We start from the raw sequence: 18,056 nt of genomic DNA on the forward strand, positions 1-18,056 counted from the left end.
GCCGACTCATTTCTCTGAGTGATTTTTCGAATAGTTCTACTAATACATTATCATTTCGTTGCAGTTCTACACGTTATTTATGAATATTTTTAAACTTAGTGCATATAAATTTTGACATCATCACATCCCCTTATTCTATTGCTTCATGTGTTTTAATAGGTAAAATGTTTCATTCTTTCAGACTGCAAAATTTTGATTCGGCTTCATTAGGTTTGGTAAATTTGTTCTTATAGTTATATCTTTGCATCGTTTCATTTTCTATACTATTAACTTGTTTTGTTGCTATGTAAAATATAGATAATAATTTGTTAAGAAAATTCAGAACAATAATTCATGTAAAATATTCATCACATTGAACCCCATTATAAATGTTTGAGAAACGTCACTAATGACACTTAACTTGATGAGTAATAGCACTGAGTACCATTATAACCTAATGAGTAATCCACTGAGTGAGTACCATTATAACCTAATGAGTAATCCACTGAGTGAGTACCATTATAACCTAATGAGTAATGGCACTGAGTGAGTCCCATTATAACCTAATGAGTAATGACGCTGAGTGAGTCCCATTATAACCTAATGAGTAATGGCACTGACTGAGTCCCATTATAACCTAATGAGTAATGACACTGAGTGAGTTCACTCGCCTATTCCATAGCGCCGGAACTTAACTAAGTTTTTAATGAGAAAGGAAATTTTCAAAGAACAGTTTCGGAGTTTGATTTATTCACAAAAAAATCATATACATAAAAAGCTTTGATCAAACTAGTTTAAATTTATCAAAATGAGCTTCATATTTTCGTAAAACTTTTCTGATCTTAAGTAAGTAATTAAATTGTTATTAGGCTATTATTTGCGTTTTAAAGTTTTTTAGCTAACTAACTTATTGGTACGGAGACGCTGCCAGAAACGTAATATAGAAACTACAACTTCGTAAGTCGTTCAACATTTTCTTTGTTTAAGTTAAATTTATTCTTATTGCAAAGAGCTTTGTCAGGAAACTTGTCATTCTGCTATCTGAAGCTATTTTGTTTATTATGACTCTACCCATGAAACAATTGAATATTTCATATACATGGAATGTTGTTAAATTTATAGGCGTACAAGTTTAATCATCAAGATTATTAATTCATTATCTGTATTCTTTCAGATGAATAGAATTTAATTTCAGAAGTCGCTTATCCTTTGTTGCATTACCAGTTTAAATTAATATTTCGTCTTGAATTAAGTTGTTCTATTCAGCAAAGTCTTAGTTGTAATTACGGAATTCGTTACTGAAATTAGATATCACAAGGACAACAACAACGTATCAAACATCCTTTCCACAACAAAATTGCAATACCGGTTTTAAAAAATGAAGAGGGAGTGGGAGATCATAAAATTAATAATAAATTTATGAAATCCGACGTTTCGAACTCTTCTTCGCCAATTAAAATTACAATTGGAATCAATTCAAGAGCCAATCAGCTGAGCTGCCTCTCCAGTAATCGCAATGCGGACGTGTTGTGGAATAATTCGATTAAGCAATAACGGAGAACGACATTTTCGATAAAATACAATCACAAAAACGTGCGAGCACACGGAACGACAGCGATCTGAAATTTTCCATGAACGACTATCAGATTTCAAAGTTCGCATTTACGATTCAGGTGATTTTCATTTGGTTTAATGGTATCCCTTCTTGATTACTGGGAATTTGGCGACACCCTCGTAGGTAACGACCGGGTGGTAACCGTACTCGTCGGCCGTGTAGGAGACTTTCTGGAGACGGCCGTCGGGGAGGTGGACGTAGTACGCCCCCGTGGTCTTGTAGCCGTCCCGCTGCTCCTTGTGGCCAAAGTTGGCGCCGTAGTACGGATCCTGCACGCCGTACTCGAAGCCGTAGTGCGCAGGAGCCTTATATAGTGCAGGTCGCCCTCGCGTACGGTTGCCTGATGGCCGGTGCTGTGACCACACCCTTCTTCTCCCAGCCGCTGGTCTCACTAACTGGGCGGAAGGCCATTGATGTGCTTTTAAAACTAAATTATGCTGGAATTTACATTAAGTGAATTTAAATAATACTTCCACGTAAACCATGTTAAACCCAATAGCATAATTATTTTCAGCTAATGGGGAAAAAACTGCCATTATTTAAGAGAACCTCATATGAAAATGATAACCATATATTAACTTTATATCTAGTCTACTAATACAATCACAAAATAGTAGAAATTAACAAGCAAACACGAACTTGAGCACTAACTCTCAGCAAGTCAGATGCAGTTTTAATCCAACCAAAGCACTTTCGGGAAGATAGTTGATTTATTTTGTTTACAATCAAGTTATTTTTTGCTAGAGGCTATGCGATGATTGATTGTTTCATAGATTCCTATTCTAAATTGTACTATTATAGACTAATTTCTGCGAATTGCCTTCACCACGGCAGCTCTGGCAAAAAAAAATTGTTCAAGTGCCACAACTATTGACCTTGTTAGGCCAAGGTCAAGATAAGATTGAGCTAAATTCACAAGCCTCAAACGTGAACGATTCAGTCTTAAAATTTAATCGGCATTTTTCTTTTGAGGCAAAAGCTTTTATTACTTGAGCAATAACTTTTTCAAATAGAATTAGTCTTACTTCAATCGGAAAATTTTTTTATTGAAACCAATCAACATCTCTCCTTGATCAATCACCCGACCTCATAGATCAAGCGATTGTCCAATCACAGATCAATCCCCCCTCCCCCTCCAACCAATCCTATTTTCTCAGATCAGTTTTACTCTTTCAGATAAATCTTTATTTAATTGCTGTTTCCGTCAGGAAATTCCTGCCGCGGCCAGACAAGACTTTTACCATCACACTCCTTGACGATTATTTTTACTCTGACTTTGTTTTATCTTTTGTGTTCATTTTTTGTTAAGTGTATCACAGTATTCCTTGACCATTGTAAATAATGTGCTGCATAGTCTCTAACTGTCTTTACATTTACAGAACACATCATCCGGTAAAGTTATGCATCATGTCAATTCTTTATTTTAACTCAATTTTTTTTCTATTTGAGGTCACTCTCCCTGAAACCTTGACGCTTTCACAAGCGGACGCCTGAGCGGAGCTGAAACATGGAACACGAATCCGCAAAGTGTAATACTGAACCGGAACACGGAACGGTGTGCCTGTATAGTGGAATGAACATGAGCGATGTAACCGTAACTTGTACTGCAGTACCGTATAGTGGAATGAGTGGAATGAACACGGGCGATATAACCGTAACTTGTACTGCAGCACCGTATAGTGGAATGGTGGTATGAACACGAGCGATGTAACCGTAACTTGTACTGCAGCACCGTATAGTGGAATGAGTGGTATGAACACGGGCGATGTAACCGTAACTTGTACTGCAGCACCGTATAGTGGAATGAGTGGTATGAACACGGGCGATGTAACCGTAACATGTACTGCTGAACCGTATAGTGGAATGAATGGTATGAACACGGGCGATGTAACCGTAACATGTACTGCAGTATCGTATAGTGGAATAAGTGGTATGAACACGGGCGATGTAACCGTAACATATACTGCAGCACCGTATAGTGGAATGAACACGGGCGATGTAACCGTAACATATACTGCAGCACCGTATAGTGGAATGAGTGGAATGAACACGGGTGATGTAACCGTAACTTGTACTGCATTACCGTATAGTGGAATGAACACGGGTGATGTAACCGTAACTTGTACTGCAGTACCGTATAGTGGAATGAGTGGAATGAACACGGGTGATGTAACCGTAACATGTACTGCATTACCGTATAGTGGAATGAGTGGTATGAACACGGGAGATTCAACCGTAACGTTGAATGTAGCATGCTTCATACAAGCATTACCATAAAAATTCTAATGATGAAGTCTAGATAACAATAACAGTGCGTACGGAAATCATGTTGAATTAATAACGATTTGTGTACATCGATGTTCATTGCTTCGATTAGATATTGGCTTGTGGATAGCAAGTCCAGCACATATGTTTCCTTCCAAATACCAATGCTACCAACAGGGTCATAATACTTGGCATTATAACTATTAACAGTTCGAGACACGAGCAAAAAAACCGGCAAAAAGTGTCATGAAAAGCAATTTTCTTCATGTCTAAATTCCACATAGTCACCCATGTTGCACCAACATTTCTATTATTGAAGCATCGTTTCTAAAATTTTTACAAAAATGAGATTATACAAGCCTTATCAACAATAATATATGGAGAATTATATATGGACAATAATCAGTATAAGAGATATAATATATGGCAATAATATATGGACAAAATATTATTATATAAAATATATGGACAATAATGAACAAGTTATATTGACCATATACGATATAGTGACACATTGCATGTCTTACCCGAGCAGCACTAGCAGCGAACGAACGTTGCATTGATACTCAATTTTTACAGGCCAGACTGTGTCACGATGACTCATCATAGGGGCAATCCCAGGTGCATCGCTATTAGAACAACGTGCTACTCATTTATCTGAGTGAAGACTTGAAGACTTGGCATACGTGTGTCGTACAGACTACAGACCCAGTCGCGTCAAACACGATAGCAAAAAAAAAAGTTCGATAAATGTCATCGGTGAAGTTTTTCGATGAGAACTTCAACAAAAAAATTTAATAGATATCGAGTTCACAAGCAATGAACGGGTAACGAGGTGTTGCATGGACGAAAAATGTGGAAACTTCCTGCTCTACGCAATGCAAACTTTATTTCTTGTTGTTCTATTATTTCCGGGAAAAAATTTACAACATCCTCCGAAAATAATCTTGTCTTCTTTTCCAATCTTCTACGAGAGAGAAAAGGATAAACTTTTTAAACGCGTGCACTATTACTAATAACACTTCCCATTGAATAATTTGAAGGCGAACTATAATATATTTTGCATGTACATGCATGGATAAACAGGTTATCCCATTTCCTATTATCATGGTTGTGGATATGCAGGAAGATTGCATTCTTATGTACTGGATTTTATTAGTTAATTTCATTCTAAAATTCCCCCCTCTTACGAATATGATGGAAATTTGGTAAAACATTTACCATCGACCGGTCCCTTCCTCTAATGTTTGCTCATTCGTTTCTGAATTTGGTTTTCGGCCAATGGCCGATGTAATTTGAAATTTTCCCCTAACCCAAGAAATGTATTCACATGACAACAACAAAAATGCTGTAAAAATCCACCTGTATTCACTGAATCAATTTCTGAATTACGTGTCTTGCTGATAATATATTAAATCAAACTCGAAATTTCCGTTTAACCCAAGAAATGCATTCACTTGTCCAATGTAAAAATGCGTTTTGTGTCAGGCTGTTAAAGTCATAGCCAAACCGGAAACGGATGTTGCCGTTGCAATGCACATCTCATAGTTTTGAATTTCGTTCAACGGTTACATATTCAACGCTATATATACAGTTACGCAGCCAACGTTTCTGTTTTAATCCCTTTAAAGAATACAATCAACATTACGGTTACGCTGCAATGTTGCGGTTTTACTCACACGTCAGCAGCGTGAAAATTTCAAGGTTTCGTGGAAAATTTTATCCGTAATTCTAATGAACGGGAGTGAAGTAATAAGGAATGAATGGGACTTGGATGGAAGTGAAGGAAAAAAGGAATGAATGGGACTCGGAATGAAGTGATGTAAAAAGTTTGAATGAGACTTAGGTGAAAATGAAGGAAAAAGGAATGAATGGAACTTGGGAAGCGAAAAAAACGGAATGAACGAGTGGGACTTCGATGAAAGTGAAAGGATATAAATTAATGGAACTTCGATGGAGGTGAAACAAAAGTTTGAATGAGACTTGGGTGGAAGTGAAAGAAAAGGGAAGTACGGGAAATAGATGGAAGTGAACGAAAAATTATAAATTGAAATTAGAAGTGAACAAATGAACGAGTGAGACATGGTAGAAGAGAAGGGTCAATATTGCAACACAGTATTTGAATTGTTAACTTCGTTGTCAGAGCGAACTGTGAATACGAAATTATATAAGACTAGGAAATTTTTTCATTCCAAGGCATGATTGGAATGAAAATTCTCTCCTTAAAGTAGATATTCATTCTTATAGCAACCGTTTTAGTGTTAAATTTTAAAACAAATAAAAGTTGAGCCAGGCGGTTATGTGGTAAAGCTAGCGCTATTTTTTTCGTGTGCTAAATAGTTGATAAGTAATTTAACGGTTTAGATAGAAGTAAATTTATTGAAGACCTAATTGAAATACTGATATTTTAGATGAAATTAAGTACGGGTTATTAAGTAATACCCTTGACAACTTGGTCCGTGACTTTATATGCCATAGCGGTGGCTTATAAGTGGACATTAATTAAGAGTTGTGGCTTCAAGCTCCCAACTTCATTGTCTGCTGTCCGCTAGCGTGTAGACCCACGAAATGGGACATGCTTGCTTTTGCAGGAGTGATGTTGGGCATAGCTATTCAATGGGACAATACCTGCTAAAATGCAGCATGGTGAACACCCTATGAAAATTATCAGTGCCTAATTCCTTTGTTATTTTCTTCCACACAAAAACCTCTTTGTGAGAGCATGAAGAAAAATTCAAAATGAAGTGAAGAGGCTGTTGAGTTGGAGTTTTCAAGAAAAATCAAGTTGTGCTCAGGCTGGGAGGTGTGATTGTTTCACACCCGAAGTCTTAAAATCAAATTTAAAAAATAGCTACTCAAAGAGCGCAATATTTGAAGGGTATTATATACATATAAAAGGATCAAATCAATTGTCACATTATCAAATTCGTAATCACTAACGTAAAACACGGCCCAAATCCATAAAACCGGTATCATTTGATCTGATCAAACAAATATTTGACTTCGGAATTATCGCCTCAATCGTCTGCGATTTTAATGAAATCATAAGAAAAGAAAAGCCAGGGTGCGACAGCGACAACAGCGATTTGGCTAAAGTTGACGAAAGAGGTTTTTGATTGGATGACGAATCTCGATTCAAAATTTCTACGACATCAGTGAAGCAACGAAGAGCTGGAGCCTGTGTCCGTAGCGACCTCCTGATGTCCAGGTTTGGTACTTAATCCAAGTGATGTTCCTTGACCTTATATAATATAGACAGACACCTCATATGCGCCCATAATATAAATTTGCACCAACCACCCCGGTAGAAAGAACATTTCTTCGAGCCCTGAACTGGACATAATTCACCACATTGGCCAGGTCTGCTTCACTTCACTGTAAGTCCGGCGAAGACAGTGTGATTATTTTTCAAGGTGTTGGGTTGAAGATCTAAAGCCGCTTCACGGCCTGATTCATAATAAAGATGTGGGGTCGAATTATTCAACATTTTGGGTAATGGAACAAAAGCTTTGAATTAATTTTCAAATTGATTAAAATGATTGATAAAGGTAAAATTGATTGACAATGGATTCCCAATAGATTAAATGAGTGCTAACCGCTAACTTATTCCTAATTAATGATAAAGTGGCTCAAAGTACATCTGCTGAGAAACTAATATCTCCTAATTTAATGAAAGCAACCTCCACCATTTACTTAATAGATGCCGCATGATGACGTCTGCATGACGTCATCCTCTTCAAACTTCCGTTGGCGCCTAATTGAGCGAAAAAGTGGCGGAATTCAAGCAACAACCTATTTGAATCACTTCGCGCTCTAGGTTGATTGAATATCGATTGAATAAACTTGTTTCGTGTTTATATTTTTCACATTTTCTGCCATAATTTTATTTATTGCTGTGGCGGATGGACCGCAAAGTGGGAGTACAACAGATTTAACCCAGGTTTATCAATGGGAAAATTGGCATGAATAATTTAAATTATTCATATGGTGACGAAAGACAAAGATGGACACCTATAAGAGTAGAACTGGATTGAAATGAACCCGTAGACAGGTAGGACAAAGCAACATTAATTGCTATATAAACGTTACGGGATGATCTCGTATATAGGTTACGGTCGGGACCACGTCATGGTTCCCGACAATAGCTAGCCTCCGACATGCACCTATTACATAGTCATTTACCCTTAACACGACTGTAGAGCGTCGTGTTAATGGTAAACTGTAAACGACTGTATCAGGAGCTTGTCGAGATCTCTTGTTTAACCATGCCTGTTCATAATTAACTTTGCAACCAACATCTCAACAACTTACATCTTGTCAATGCCAAGGCATTGTAAACGCCACTTTGGCTCGGAATAAAACACGTGCAGCATTTGTAGCTGGTGTAATTTACTGCATGAATCAACCCGCGAACCTGCCTACGTAGCAGGAAAACCAAATGCAATAACGAAAATAGACTACTTTAACAAAGTTTTGACATATGGCAAGTATAGAGTTATATCAAAACGTTCAGTAATATATACTGAACAATAGGTACAGCATTCGAAACGTTTAGGATTATACTGTCCAATAGTTAGCACACGAATCTAAATGACAGGAATTTATCCTTATTTACGCTTGTTTTCAAGGGGTCTCCAACGAAACAAGACCTAGAGACTAAGGACACGATGATAGATCGTCTGCCTTAGTGATAAATGATATACAGACAAGCACGAAAGGCATAGCCGCCGCTAAACCGCTGAGTTTATGGTTGTCGGCACACTTAAAATCCAGGGCCTATACTTTCAAAAAATTCAAGAGATCGTAAGTTCATCAGCCAATCATTGACGGCCTTTCAAGCAAAATCCACCAATCATAGACAAGAAAATAGAGCGTAAGTACTTACGTTCTCTTAGCGAATTTTGAAAGTATGGCACCAGGTAACTTTTTCAGTGGATTCATTCAGCAAGGGCGAGTGCATATGCATTCCTCACGCGCATTAATATATAACCAAATAATCTGGGCCTGAAAATTCACTCACTGCGTGGACGATAAATGTTTTACAAGTGAGTTTCCACGATATGCGTGTGAAAGTTTTGGGGTAATGGAAGTGGAATAACCTTTATAAAGTCATCTCAAGGAAATAGAATTACCCTGTATATATTTATGTACACGAGGATGTAGTCATCTTGTATATCGACGCACACTAGAATGTAATCCTACATATCCACGTATATGGAAATGTAATCACCCTGTATATCCACGTGTATGGAAGTATAATCCTCCTGTATATCGACGCACCTATGGGAATGTAATCCTCCTGTATATCCACGTGTATGGAAGTGTAATCCTCCTGTATGTCGATGTACATACATGGGAATTTAATCACCCGGCCTGTGTATCCGCGGACATGCGAATTATATTTGAGTTCACCCAGAATAGATTGAACGGGAAAGTGCTGCTGTATATGACGAACGTTTATGATAGTTTATCCTTTAAAATTTCTCAATTGACGGAAACATTGCAAAAGACAAGAATATTTTTCAAGGATGTTGTTTATTTTCTCGAAAATTCTAGAGCAGGAAGTTCCCACTCTGCGTATCCGAGCAACACTTCGTCATCTATTGAATAAATAGTAGATATTTGTATCGTTTTGTTGAAGTTTTCTTCTATGCACTTTGATTAGACATTTTTAGCGCATTTTCTCATTTATGGAAAAAATGCACTATTGTGCTCGCCATGTCCGTCTGTCCGTCCGTCTGTCTGTCTGTCCGTCCGTCCGTGACTTCACGTTTTCGTCGACGAGAAAATGCGCTCTCTGTCACTCACTGCAGTGAGTACTGAGTTATATATATTTTTATAGTTTTCCATGGTAGTGCCTGACTTGATGCCCTGTTGGCATCATTGGTACTTTGAAGAAACAAAATAAAACACGAGAATGCAAAATTTTTTTATTCTGGTCGGACGGTTTCGTACTTACATGCTTTGCCCAGAATCCGTTGTATTGATAGTAAATAATAAATTTGATGAAGCAGTTCATTACTCACGGCTACAAAGTGACAACTTTTTATTTATTTTGATTTATTCAATTTTATTTCGATTTAACATTGTCGCGGGTCGTTACACAGGCGTCCGTTACAACATAGATAATTCATAATAATTTGTTGAGGCATGCTAAGCACCTTTCAATTCATCTGATTCAATGCCCGTCGCTGTGTATATTCATTCACTTTATTCATGAATAATTATGCTGATCCACTCATCTGAATGAGCCTGCTATTGACAAGCCACTCTCTCATCGAAACAAACCTTGTGTGAATTCACAATTAGTTATTAATTCTGTGAATTCACAATTAGTTATTAATTCTAATAATTTAAAATTAGTATTATTTCTCTCCAAACACTGTTCGTTATCATCTCGAATACATCATTAAAATTATTATGGTGCAAACGACGACAGATTAGTAAATATCTGCTTCGTCAACATAAAATTCGTTCGATCGCGGACATAGACATGGGACTCGTCTTCGGATTTCAGAATCCCCGCTAAATTCGTAAGTTAGCTTTGCTTGAAATTCTCTTGGATGAAATATTTTACTTGCCAAATAGCATAACCCTCCTGCGTGTAAGTTATTAATTAAACAAAATTATTGGCGAAACTAAGGTACAATAAAAGTATTCGCACATTTTTCGAACACATAAAATTATTAATTCAATTTGCATGCACGCAAATAAAAAAATATTCCAGGAAGAAAATTGTAAGCAGTTTCAAAATGAATGAATTGTCGGCCACACGCCGTCAGTTTAATGTTTTTTTTCCAGTCAGTTTAATGGTATCCCTTCTTGATTACTGGGAATTTGGCGACACCCTCGTAGGTAACGACCGGGTGGTAACCGTACTCGTCGGCCGTGTAGGAGACTTTCTGGAGACGGCCGTCGGGGAGGTGGACGTAGTACGCCCCCGTGGTCTTGTAGCCGTCCCGCTGCTCCTTGTGGCCAAAGTTGGCGCCGTAGTACGGATCCTGCACGCCGTACTCGAAGCCGTAGTGCGCAGGCGCCTGTCAATGAAAACCCAGTGATTTATGAATGACTAGTAATGCCGTAGTACGGATCCTGCACGCCGTACTCGAAGCCGTAGTGCGCAGGTGCCTGTCAATGAAAACCCAGTGATTTATGAATGACTAGTTATTGGCGACTCATGACCGTAGTAAGACAATATTTTTGTATATAAAAACATTTTTTACGACGTGATTGATATTTTTGCTGTAAGGCAATATTTTTGCACGAAAAAACTTTTCCTTATGACGCATCATCGATGAGGGGAAGAATGCAGACAATGTTGAATGATCCCTTTCTGTTTGCAGACCAGGATTTCACCAGTGATTGTCGGCTGTAGATATTTCGGTGCCCCATATATATATATATATTAAAGCAGATTTTTAGAGATTTGTGTAACTAGAATAATTCTGTTGTTACCCTGAAGTGAAGTCCACTCACGTATAATCCTTTGCCATGTCCATATCCACCGCCATGTCCACCATGAATGCCGTTGATGGCGTGTCCACCGACGTGGCCGATGGCTCCGACGCCACCGTATCCACCAAGGTGTCCACCGCCATGGAGTCCACCATGTCCATATTCGGCCACCACGGCCGTGGCAACCACTAGAACTAAGGCAATCTGAAAATTCGAAATAACTTATAAGAACATGAGCAGGAAAAATGGTAAGGCAGAACTAATTTTTAGAGAGTAACAGAAAATAAATTCAATCAGATAGAAGATTGGGTTTAATTCTAATCTCAATGAAAGCCGAAGAGCAGTGATAATATTGGTTGAATCTATTTTTTTAGCACTGATATTGTCACCGAACATCGCGCTACTCCTTTCACTAATTTCCAATTTATACACACACCATCCCGCTTTGATGATTTTGAGTAGATGAATAATCACTTAAGCTATGTTAGGATGCCATTTTTAGCCACTGATATAAGCAACCGAGGAACTCACACAGGAGCGAATCATGTTGGTGCAGGAGCGTGCGCGTGCGGAGTGCTCGAGATGCGTCAAGCGACTGATGCTGAGGTCATCCGGACGCCGCCTTATATAGTGCAGGTCGCCCTCGCGTACGGTTGCCTGATGGCCGGTGCTGTGACCACACCCTTCTTCTCCCAGCCTCTGGTCTCATAAACTGGGCGGAAGGCCTCAGTAGCATGTAGCAATTTTTAATAAGGAATTATGACGGAAATAAAGAACGGACATTGTGAATTTCCTCATTTTGTAACAATTTTTGAGATTTAACCTGAAACTTGTCACAGAGTAGACATATTTGGAAACGATGCTGTTTTTAATTAGTGTTTAATTATTAACTGTTGCTAACTTAATTCAATTGTAAATTAATGCAATTATTCATGTATCATAATCATCTATAGTATCTTGCATGTAATTATTGTACTCCAAACCAAATGATTTGAGAAACTTGGCTCCACGGTAGCCGCAATTCAGACTCAAGTAGCTTTAAAAAATCGTTTAACCTTGTATGGCAGGTGGCCAAGGTCAAGATACAATTGAGCTAAACGATCGGCAGGCTAACCACTTGCTCGATCACTGTCTCCTAGTAGATCGATCTCAGATCGAGTATGGTCAATAAACTTCATTGTGAGATCATTTTTTTGCTAGATCAAGAGATTTTTATTGATAATTGATTGTCATCTTCCCTCAACAATGAACCCCTGCTTCTTCATTACATGCCATTTTTTTGTTCATTTTTACATAAAAAAATTTATTCTTCATTACAAGCCCATTTTTTTGTTCATTATTTCCCCACCCTCTGCTGCGTAGGCTTCCTGTAGAGCTGCCTCATTGCGGCCTCACAAGCTGCCTCAATGCGGCCTCACCAGCTGCCTCATTGCGGCCTCACCAGCTGCCTTAATTCAGCCTCACTATCTGCCTCATTGCGCCTCACCAGCTGCCTCATTGCGGCCTCACCAGCTGCCTTAATTCAGCCTCACTATCTGCCTCATTGCGCCTCACCAGCTGCCTCATTGTGGCCTCACCAGCTGCCTTAATTCAGCCTAACTATCTGCCTCATTGCGCCTCACCAGCTGCCTCATTGAGGCCTCACCAGCTGCCTTAATTCAGCCTCACTATCTGCCTCATTGCGCCTCACCAGCTGCCTTAATTCAGCCTCACTATCTGCCTCATAGCGGCCTCACCAGCTGCCTCACTGTGAACGCAAATACCTCAGCCGGCGTTCGTTTTCAAGGTCACCGTATATTTTTTCACAGTACTTCCAAGGTAAAAACTCGTTCATATATAAATATTTTTTTAAGGCGTGTTAATAATTTCGTGTTGATTTTTATTCGATGCTTGAGTGTAACTTTATTTCGCTTTGCCCAAACTTTTCTTAAAAATATTACAAGAAATCGAACGTATGTATTCGGTACCTTCGCTTCACTGGCAACCAAACGCTCTTTCTTCTCTTTCCTTCGCGGTAACTTTCCCTGAGACCTTGAAACTTTCACGTGCGCACGCAGCAGCGTAACCGGAACACGTCCAGCGTAACCGCTAACTTGGTGGAGCAACCGTCACGTGGACGACGTTATCGTCACGTGGACGGCGTTATCGTCACGTGAACGACGTTATCGTCACGTGGACGACGTTATCGTCACGTGGACGACGTTATCGCCACGTGGACGACGTTATCGTCACGTGGACGACGTTATCGTCACATGGACTGCGTTATCGTCAAGTGGACGACGTTATCGTCAAGTGGACAGCATAAAAATAACATGGAAAGAGTTATGGTTTCGGCAGACCATTATTTTATTTTATTTTTAGTGAACTTAGGTGCAGAAATTCTTCATTTGTGCTGACAGGCCAAAGTTGAAGAGTCTCTACAAGGCTCCTATATAGTCTAGGCAATTGAGAATACAGCTGTATTATTCAAAATAACTGTACTGGATCCTAAGTTCGAATGTGAAATCATCAAAATTGCGACAAATAAAAATAAGAGAAGGGTGAGACAGCATAGGATACCCCCGCAACGCAACATAGCTGCGACCAGATATCAGTCTCTGCGGGAAAGATCCCTTTCCATGGTACAACCCGGGTTGTTTAATGTATTTTTAGAGGAGCTAAAAGGAATGGAGTTCACCCTTGAAATCGGTAAAAAGCAAGCAACAGCATCGTGCATTAGCTGAGGGCATCAGCTGGCCCAACTGAGGGCAACAGCTGGTCCAACTGAGGGCATCAGCTGGCCCAACTGAGTGCATCAGCTGGCCCAACTGAGTGCATCAGCTGGCCCAACTGAGGGCATCAGCTGGCCCAACTGAGGGCATCAGCTGGTCCAACTGAGGGCATCAGCTGACCCAACTGAGGGCATCAGCTGACCCAACTGAGGGCATCAGCTGGCCCAACTGAGGGCATCAGCTGGTCCAACTGAGGGCATCAGCTGGCCCAACTGAGAGCATCAGCTGGTCTAACTGAGGGCATACTGAGGCGGGGCCCAATCATTGTCTGAGACTGCTACGTCCGAATCACTTACTAATATAATATAGTACATATAATATAGTAAAGCATAACGGGAGATGGCATAAACAGAATACGTATGTAATATAGCGGTGTCAGCATTTATTAGGCCGTAGGCCTGTCGCCGATTCTTAACATCGCTGAACATTCACAGCATTTCGCGGTCTCGAGCTCGCAACTCACTGCTACAATTCTGCTGTGCTTAACCGTCCGGCCACCTTGCCGATTCTGACCAGAAACTGGCGCACAGAGCTGGGATCGAACCCGCGCCTCTCTGCTCCAATCTTGGTACTCTGAACTTTAACCACTGGGCCACCCTGCCCAGTGATTACAGTTCAGAGTCATCCAATGATGCTGAGCATTGCAATGCAAAAGTCTAAGCGAAGTGACTGCACTGAACATACTTAATAATGTTAAAGGTTTAGAATATGACAATGACTGTACGTCCTGATTGTGTGTGCAAGTGTTGTCATTTAATACTAAACTTTTATTAGCAGAATTTTTCATACATTTTTTAACGGAGGACATCCATTGAAGAATATTTTTATCTTTAAACAGTTTCATTTCTTCACGGAAGGGATGGGAAAGAAAATAAGAATGCACGTATTTTTTCTCAAAGAAAAGTACTTGTCATTTCCTCACGAGGAAGAAATGGTCTCGCGTACGCCGACCGTCAACTTAATTTTTATTTAAATATTTTTCCTCTAAGAATTTTATTTCATTAAACTTTATACGTACTTTTACAGTGTTTTTTTCTGGATAAAGTTTCTTTAAGTTCCTTTTCCGGCATCAGCGCTTGATAGGTAGGTTGATGTTAATTCGCCTAGCATTAAAAGTAACTGAAAACAAGGTATATATTTTGATTAACAGTCGCTAACGGGCGCTATTAATTTTATGAGTAATTTTGTGCCATTGAAAATTATATTGAAACATTGGCTAAATGTTCAAAGACTATGCATTACTTTATTTCGATGAAGCTTTTGGATTGGTCTTAAAGAAGACTTTTCTTGTTAAAACAAACAAATCAACCAATAGATTTTGTATTAAACAAACACGAGTAAAAAACAAACCATAGTCTCCACGGCCTGCTAGGCTCGATGCGTGTCAAGTATGGCAATAATTTTTAATTGCTTTGTTAAAGGCTTCAAGGTCAGAGTCATGCTACTTACATTAATTAACTAATTATTAAGTCGTTAATGAATTACCAGCTCACGCTTTTACGGTTAGACGCCATAAGCGCAAGGCAAGGTGGTGCACTCAGGAAGATGAATTGGTCATTTTGTTCAAAAAGTAACACACATTTCTGTACTCAGCATTTGTGCAGACTTGTGCCCGCCTGTATGACACACGTATCGCCTGTATGACACACGTATTGCCTGTATGGCACACGTATTGCCTGTATGACACACGTATCGCCTGTATGGCACACGTATCGCCTGTATGACACACGTATCGCCTGTATGACACACGTATCGCCTGTATGACACACTTGTTGCCTGTATGACACACGTATTGCCTGTATGGCACACGTATTGCCTGTATGGGACACGTATTGCCTGTATGGCACACGTATTGCCTGTATGACACACGTATCGTCTGTATGGCACACGTATCGCCTGTATGTCACACGTATCGCCTGTATGGCACACGTATTGCCTGTATGACATACGTATTGCCTGTATGGCGCACGTATCGCCTGTATGACACACGTATCGCCTGTATGACACACGTATCGCCTGTATGACACACGTATCGCCTGTATGACACACGTATCGTCTGTATGGCACACGTATCGCCTGTATGACACACGTATCGCCTGTATGGCACACGTATTGCCTGTATGACACACGTATCGCCTGTATGGGACACGTATCGCCTGTATGGCACACGTATCGCCTGTATGGGACACACGTATTGCCTGCATGACACACTTATCGTCTGTATGGCACACGTATCGCCTGTATGACACACGTATCGCCTGTATGACACACGTATCGCCTGTATGGCACACGTATCGCCTGTATGGCACACGTTTCGCCTGTATGGCACACGTATTGCCTGTATGACACACGTATTGCCTGTATGGCACACGTATTGCCTGTATGGCACACGTATCGCCTGTATGACACACGTATCGCCTGTATGGCACACATTTTTATTGTTCCCACGAAGACAAGTTTCCTAGGACCATTTTAGTATAGTATATTTGTTTTTACAAATTTTCATTAAGAACAGCCTGATGAATTATTTTTTGGAAGAACGTTTGGTAACAACAGTACAATAAGATATCATTGTTTCCTAAAGTTTAATAAGTTGTGGTCATGAGTAAAGTTTGCTAAGAAAAATTCGATAAGACACCTTTGAGGTGTCAAGATTAATTATTCAAATACGATATGAACAGATCGAAATGTTGTCGTTGAGAATTTTTTAATATAATATTTAATTAATTTTGATAAGTTATGTCGCAAATTCATCCATACTCACGCGCGACCACACCCATGCTCACTCATGCAACACATGACGCGTGAGTGAACCGTATGCTTGTGCGTGACCACCGTTAGTGCGTGTGTCGTTCCTGTGTTATTCGTGGTCTATGTTTCCGCTATGCGTGGTGCACGCACACTCCGTGCGCTCACGTATAAATTAGCAAGCGTTGATTAGGTAATCAGTTTCTTATCCAAACTGCCATGAGTATTCCAGTCAAGATTCAATTAAATATTTAGAATCAAATTAAATTAAACATTTTATATAAAATAGAGAAGAAATTCTTTTAGAAACTGTCATGAGTCTTTTAGTCAAAACAAAAATGAGAAATTTCAAAAATGAGAAAAAATGAGAAACAAAATTATATCAAGCGTTTTAATAAAGACTAATTGGATTTTCTCATTCACTGCTGAGTGTGAATTTTGCTCTGGAAATAAATAAATATTCTATTCTTCATCAATTCTATATTATTTTTTCAATTCTTGGTCGAAGAAAATCATATGTAACAAGCAATGGCCATTCAAGACCACAAGGCTTGCCAAGCAACGGTTTAATCCGAAGGTTGAACTTAATATCCTATTATTAAAGTTATCTGAATACAATATATCTTTTCTGAATAACAGTCGTTAAAGTTCGGTTAATCCCTTTTCTTTTATATGTATTTCTATGTTCTTTTTCTTTACCCTTATATTTTTCTTTACCTTTTACCATGGTTATAAAGTTTTTATAAGTTTGTGTGTGTAGTTTGAAGCATGACTACACTGATAAATGTATAGCTTCTGTCCGGGATCGAGCGTATCCAGGATACCTACTGTGTCGAGAAATTACCTGGACCTGAAATTTTTTTCTCAGTGGGAGAATAGCGAGACATTGCAAAACTGGGAAGTAAGGATTGAACCAAAAATGGAAATCTGATGTTTAAACTTGTTATCAAAATTTAATTTACAGGGAGCGAAGTTTTTTTATGAAATTTCGAGACAAAATTCACATACAAAAACGAATCGCCATAACACAATCATAATTATTTTCCATGTACTATTAAAGTGTATATTTGTCTGTATTAAATGAGCATAAATTATCTTAATTATTAATAGCGGGATGAGAGACAACGGGATTCTAAAATTTCCGGTTAATTGATCCAGGGCAGCGCTAGGCTAACCTGCCTGGATTAAAAGAATATATTTCAACTGATACACGAAACAAATAA

General features: G+C 39.1%; 1 protein-coding gene across 2 annotated transcripts; it reads right to left on the minus strand.

The window, feature by feature from the left end:
• Positions 1 to 712: 712 nt before the first annotated feature.
• LOC108674118 (pro-resilin-like) lies at positions 713 to 11,901 on the minus strand. 2 transcript variants are annotated; one of them, XM_018162025.2, is made up of 3 exons: positions 11,846 to 11,901; positions 11,336 to 11,518; positions 713 to 1,899 (listed from the first exon to the last, which is right to left on the minus strand). In XM_018162025.2, exons 1-3 carry the CDS (start codon positions 11,858 to 11,860, stop codon positions 1,669 to 1,671), a joined length of 429 nt encoding a protein of 142 aa, XP_018017514.1. In that variant the 5' UTR covers positions 11,861 to 11,901; the 3' UTR covers positions 713 to 1,668. The 2 variants fall into 2 exon arrangements, with proteins under 2 accessions (XP_018017514.1, XP_018017512.1); XM_018162023.2 differs by lacking the exon at positions 713 to 1,899 and adding an exon at positions 10,606 to 10,896.
• Positions 11,902 to 18,056: the final 6,155 nt, after the last annotated feature.

Source organism: Hyalella azteca, unplaced genomic scaffold (genome assembly GCF_000764305.2).
Source record: "Hyalella azteca isolate HAZT.00-mixed unplaced genomic scaffold, Hazt_2.0.2 contig13798, whole genome shotgun sequence".
Classification (NCBI taxonomy): domain Eukaryota; kingdom Metazoa; phylum Arthropoda; class Malacostraca; order Amphipoda; family Hyalellidae; genus Hyalella; species Hyalella azteca.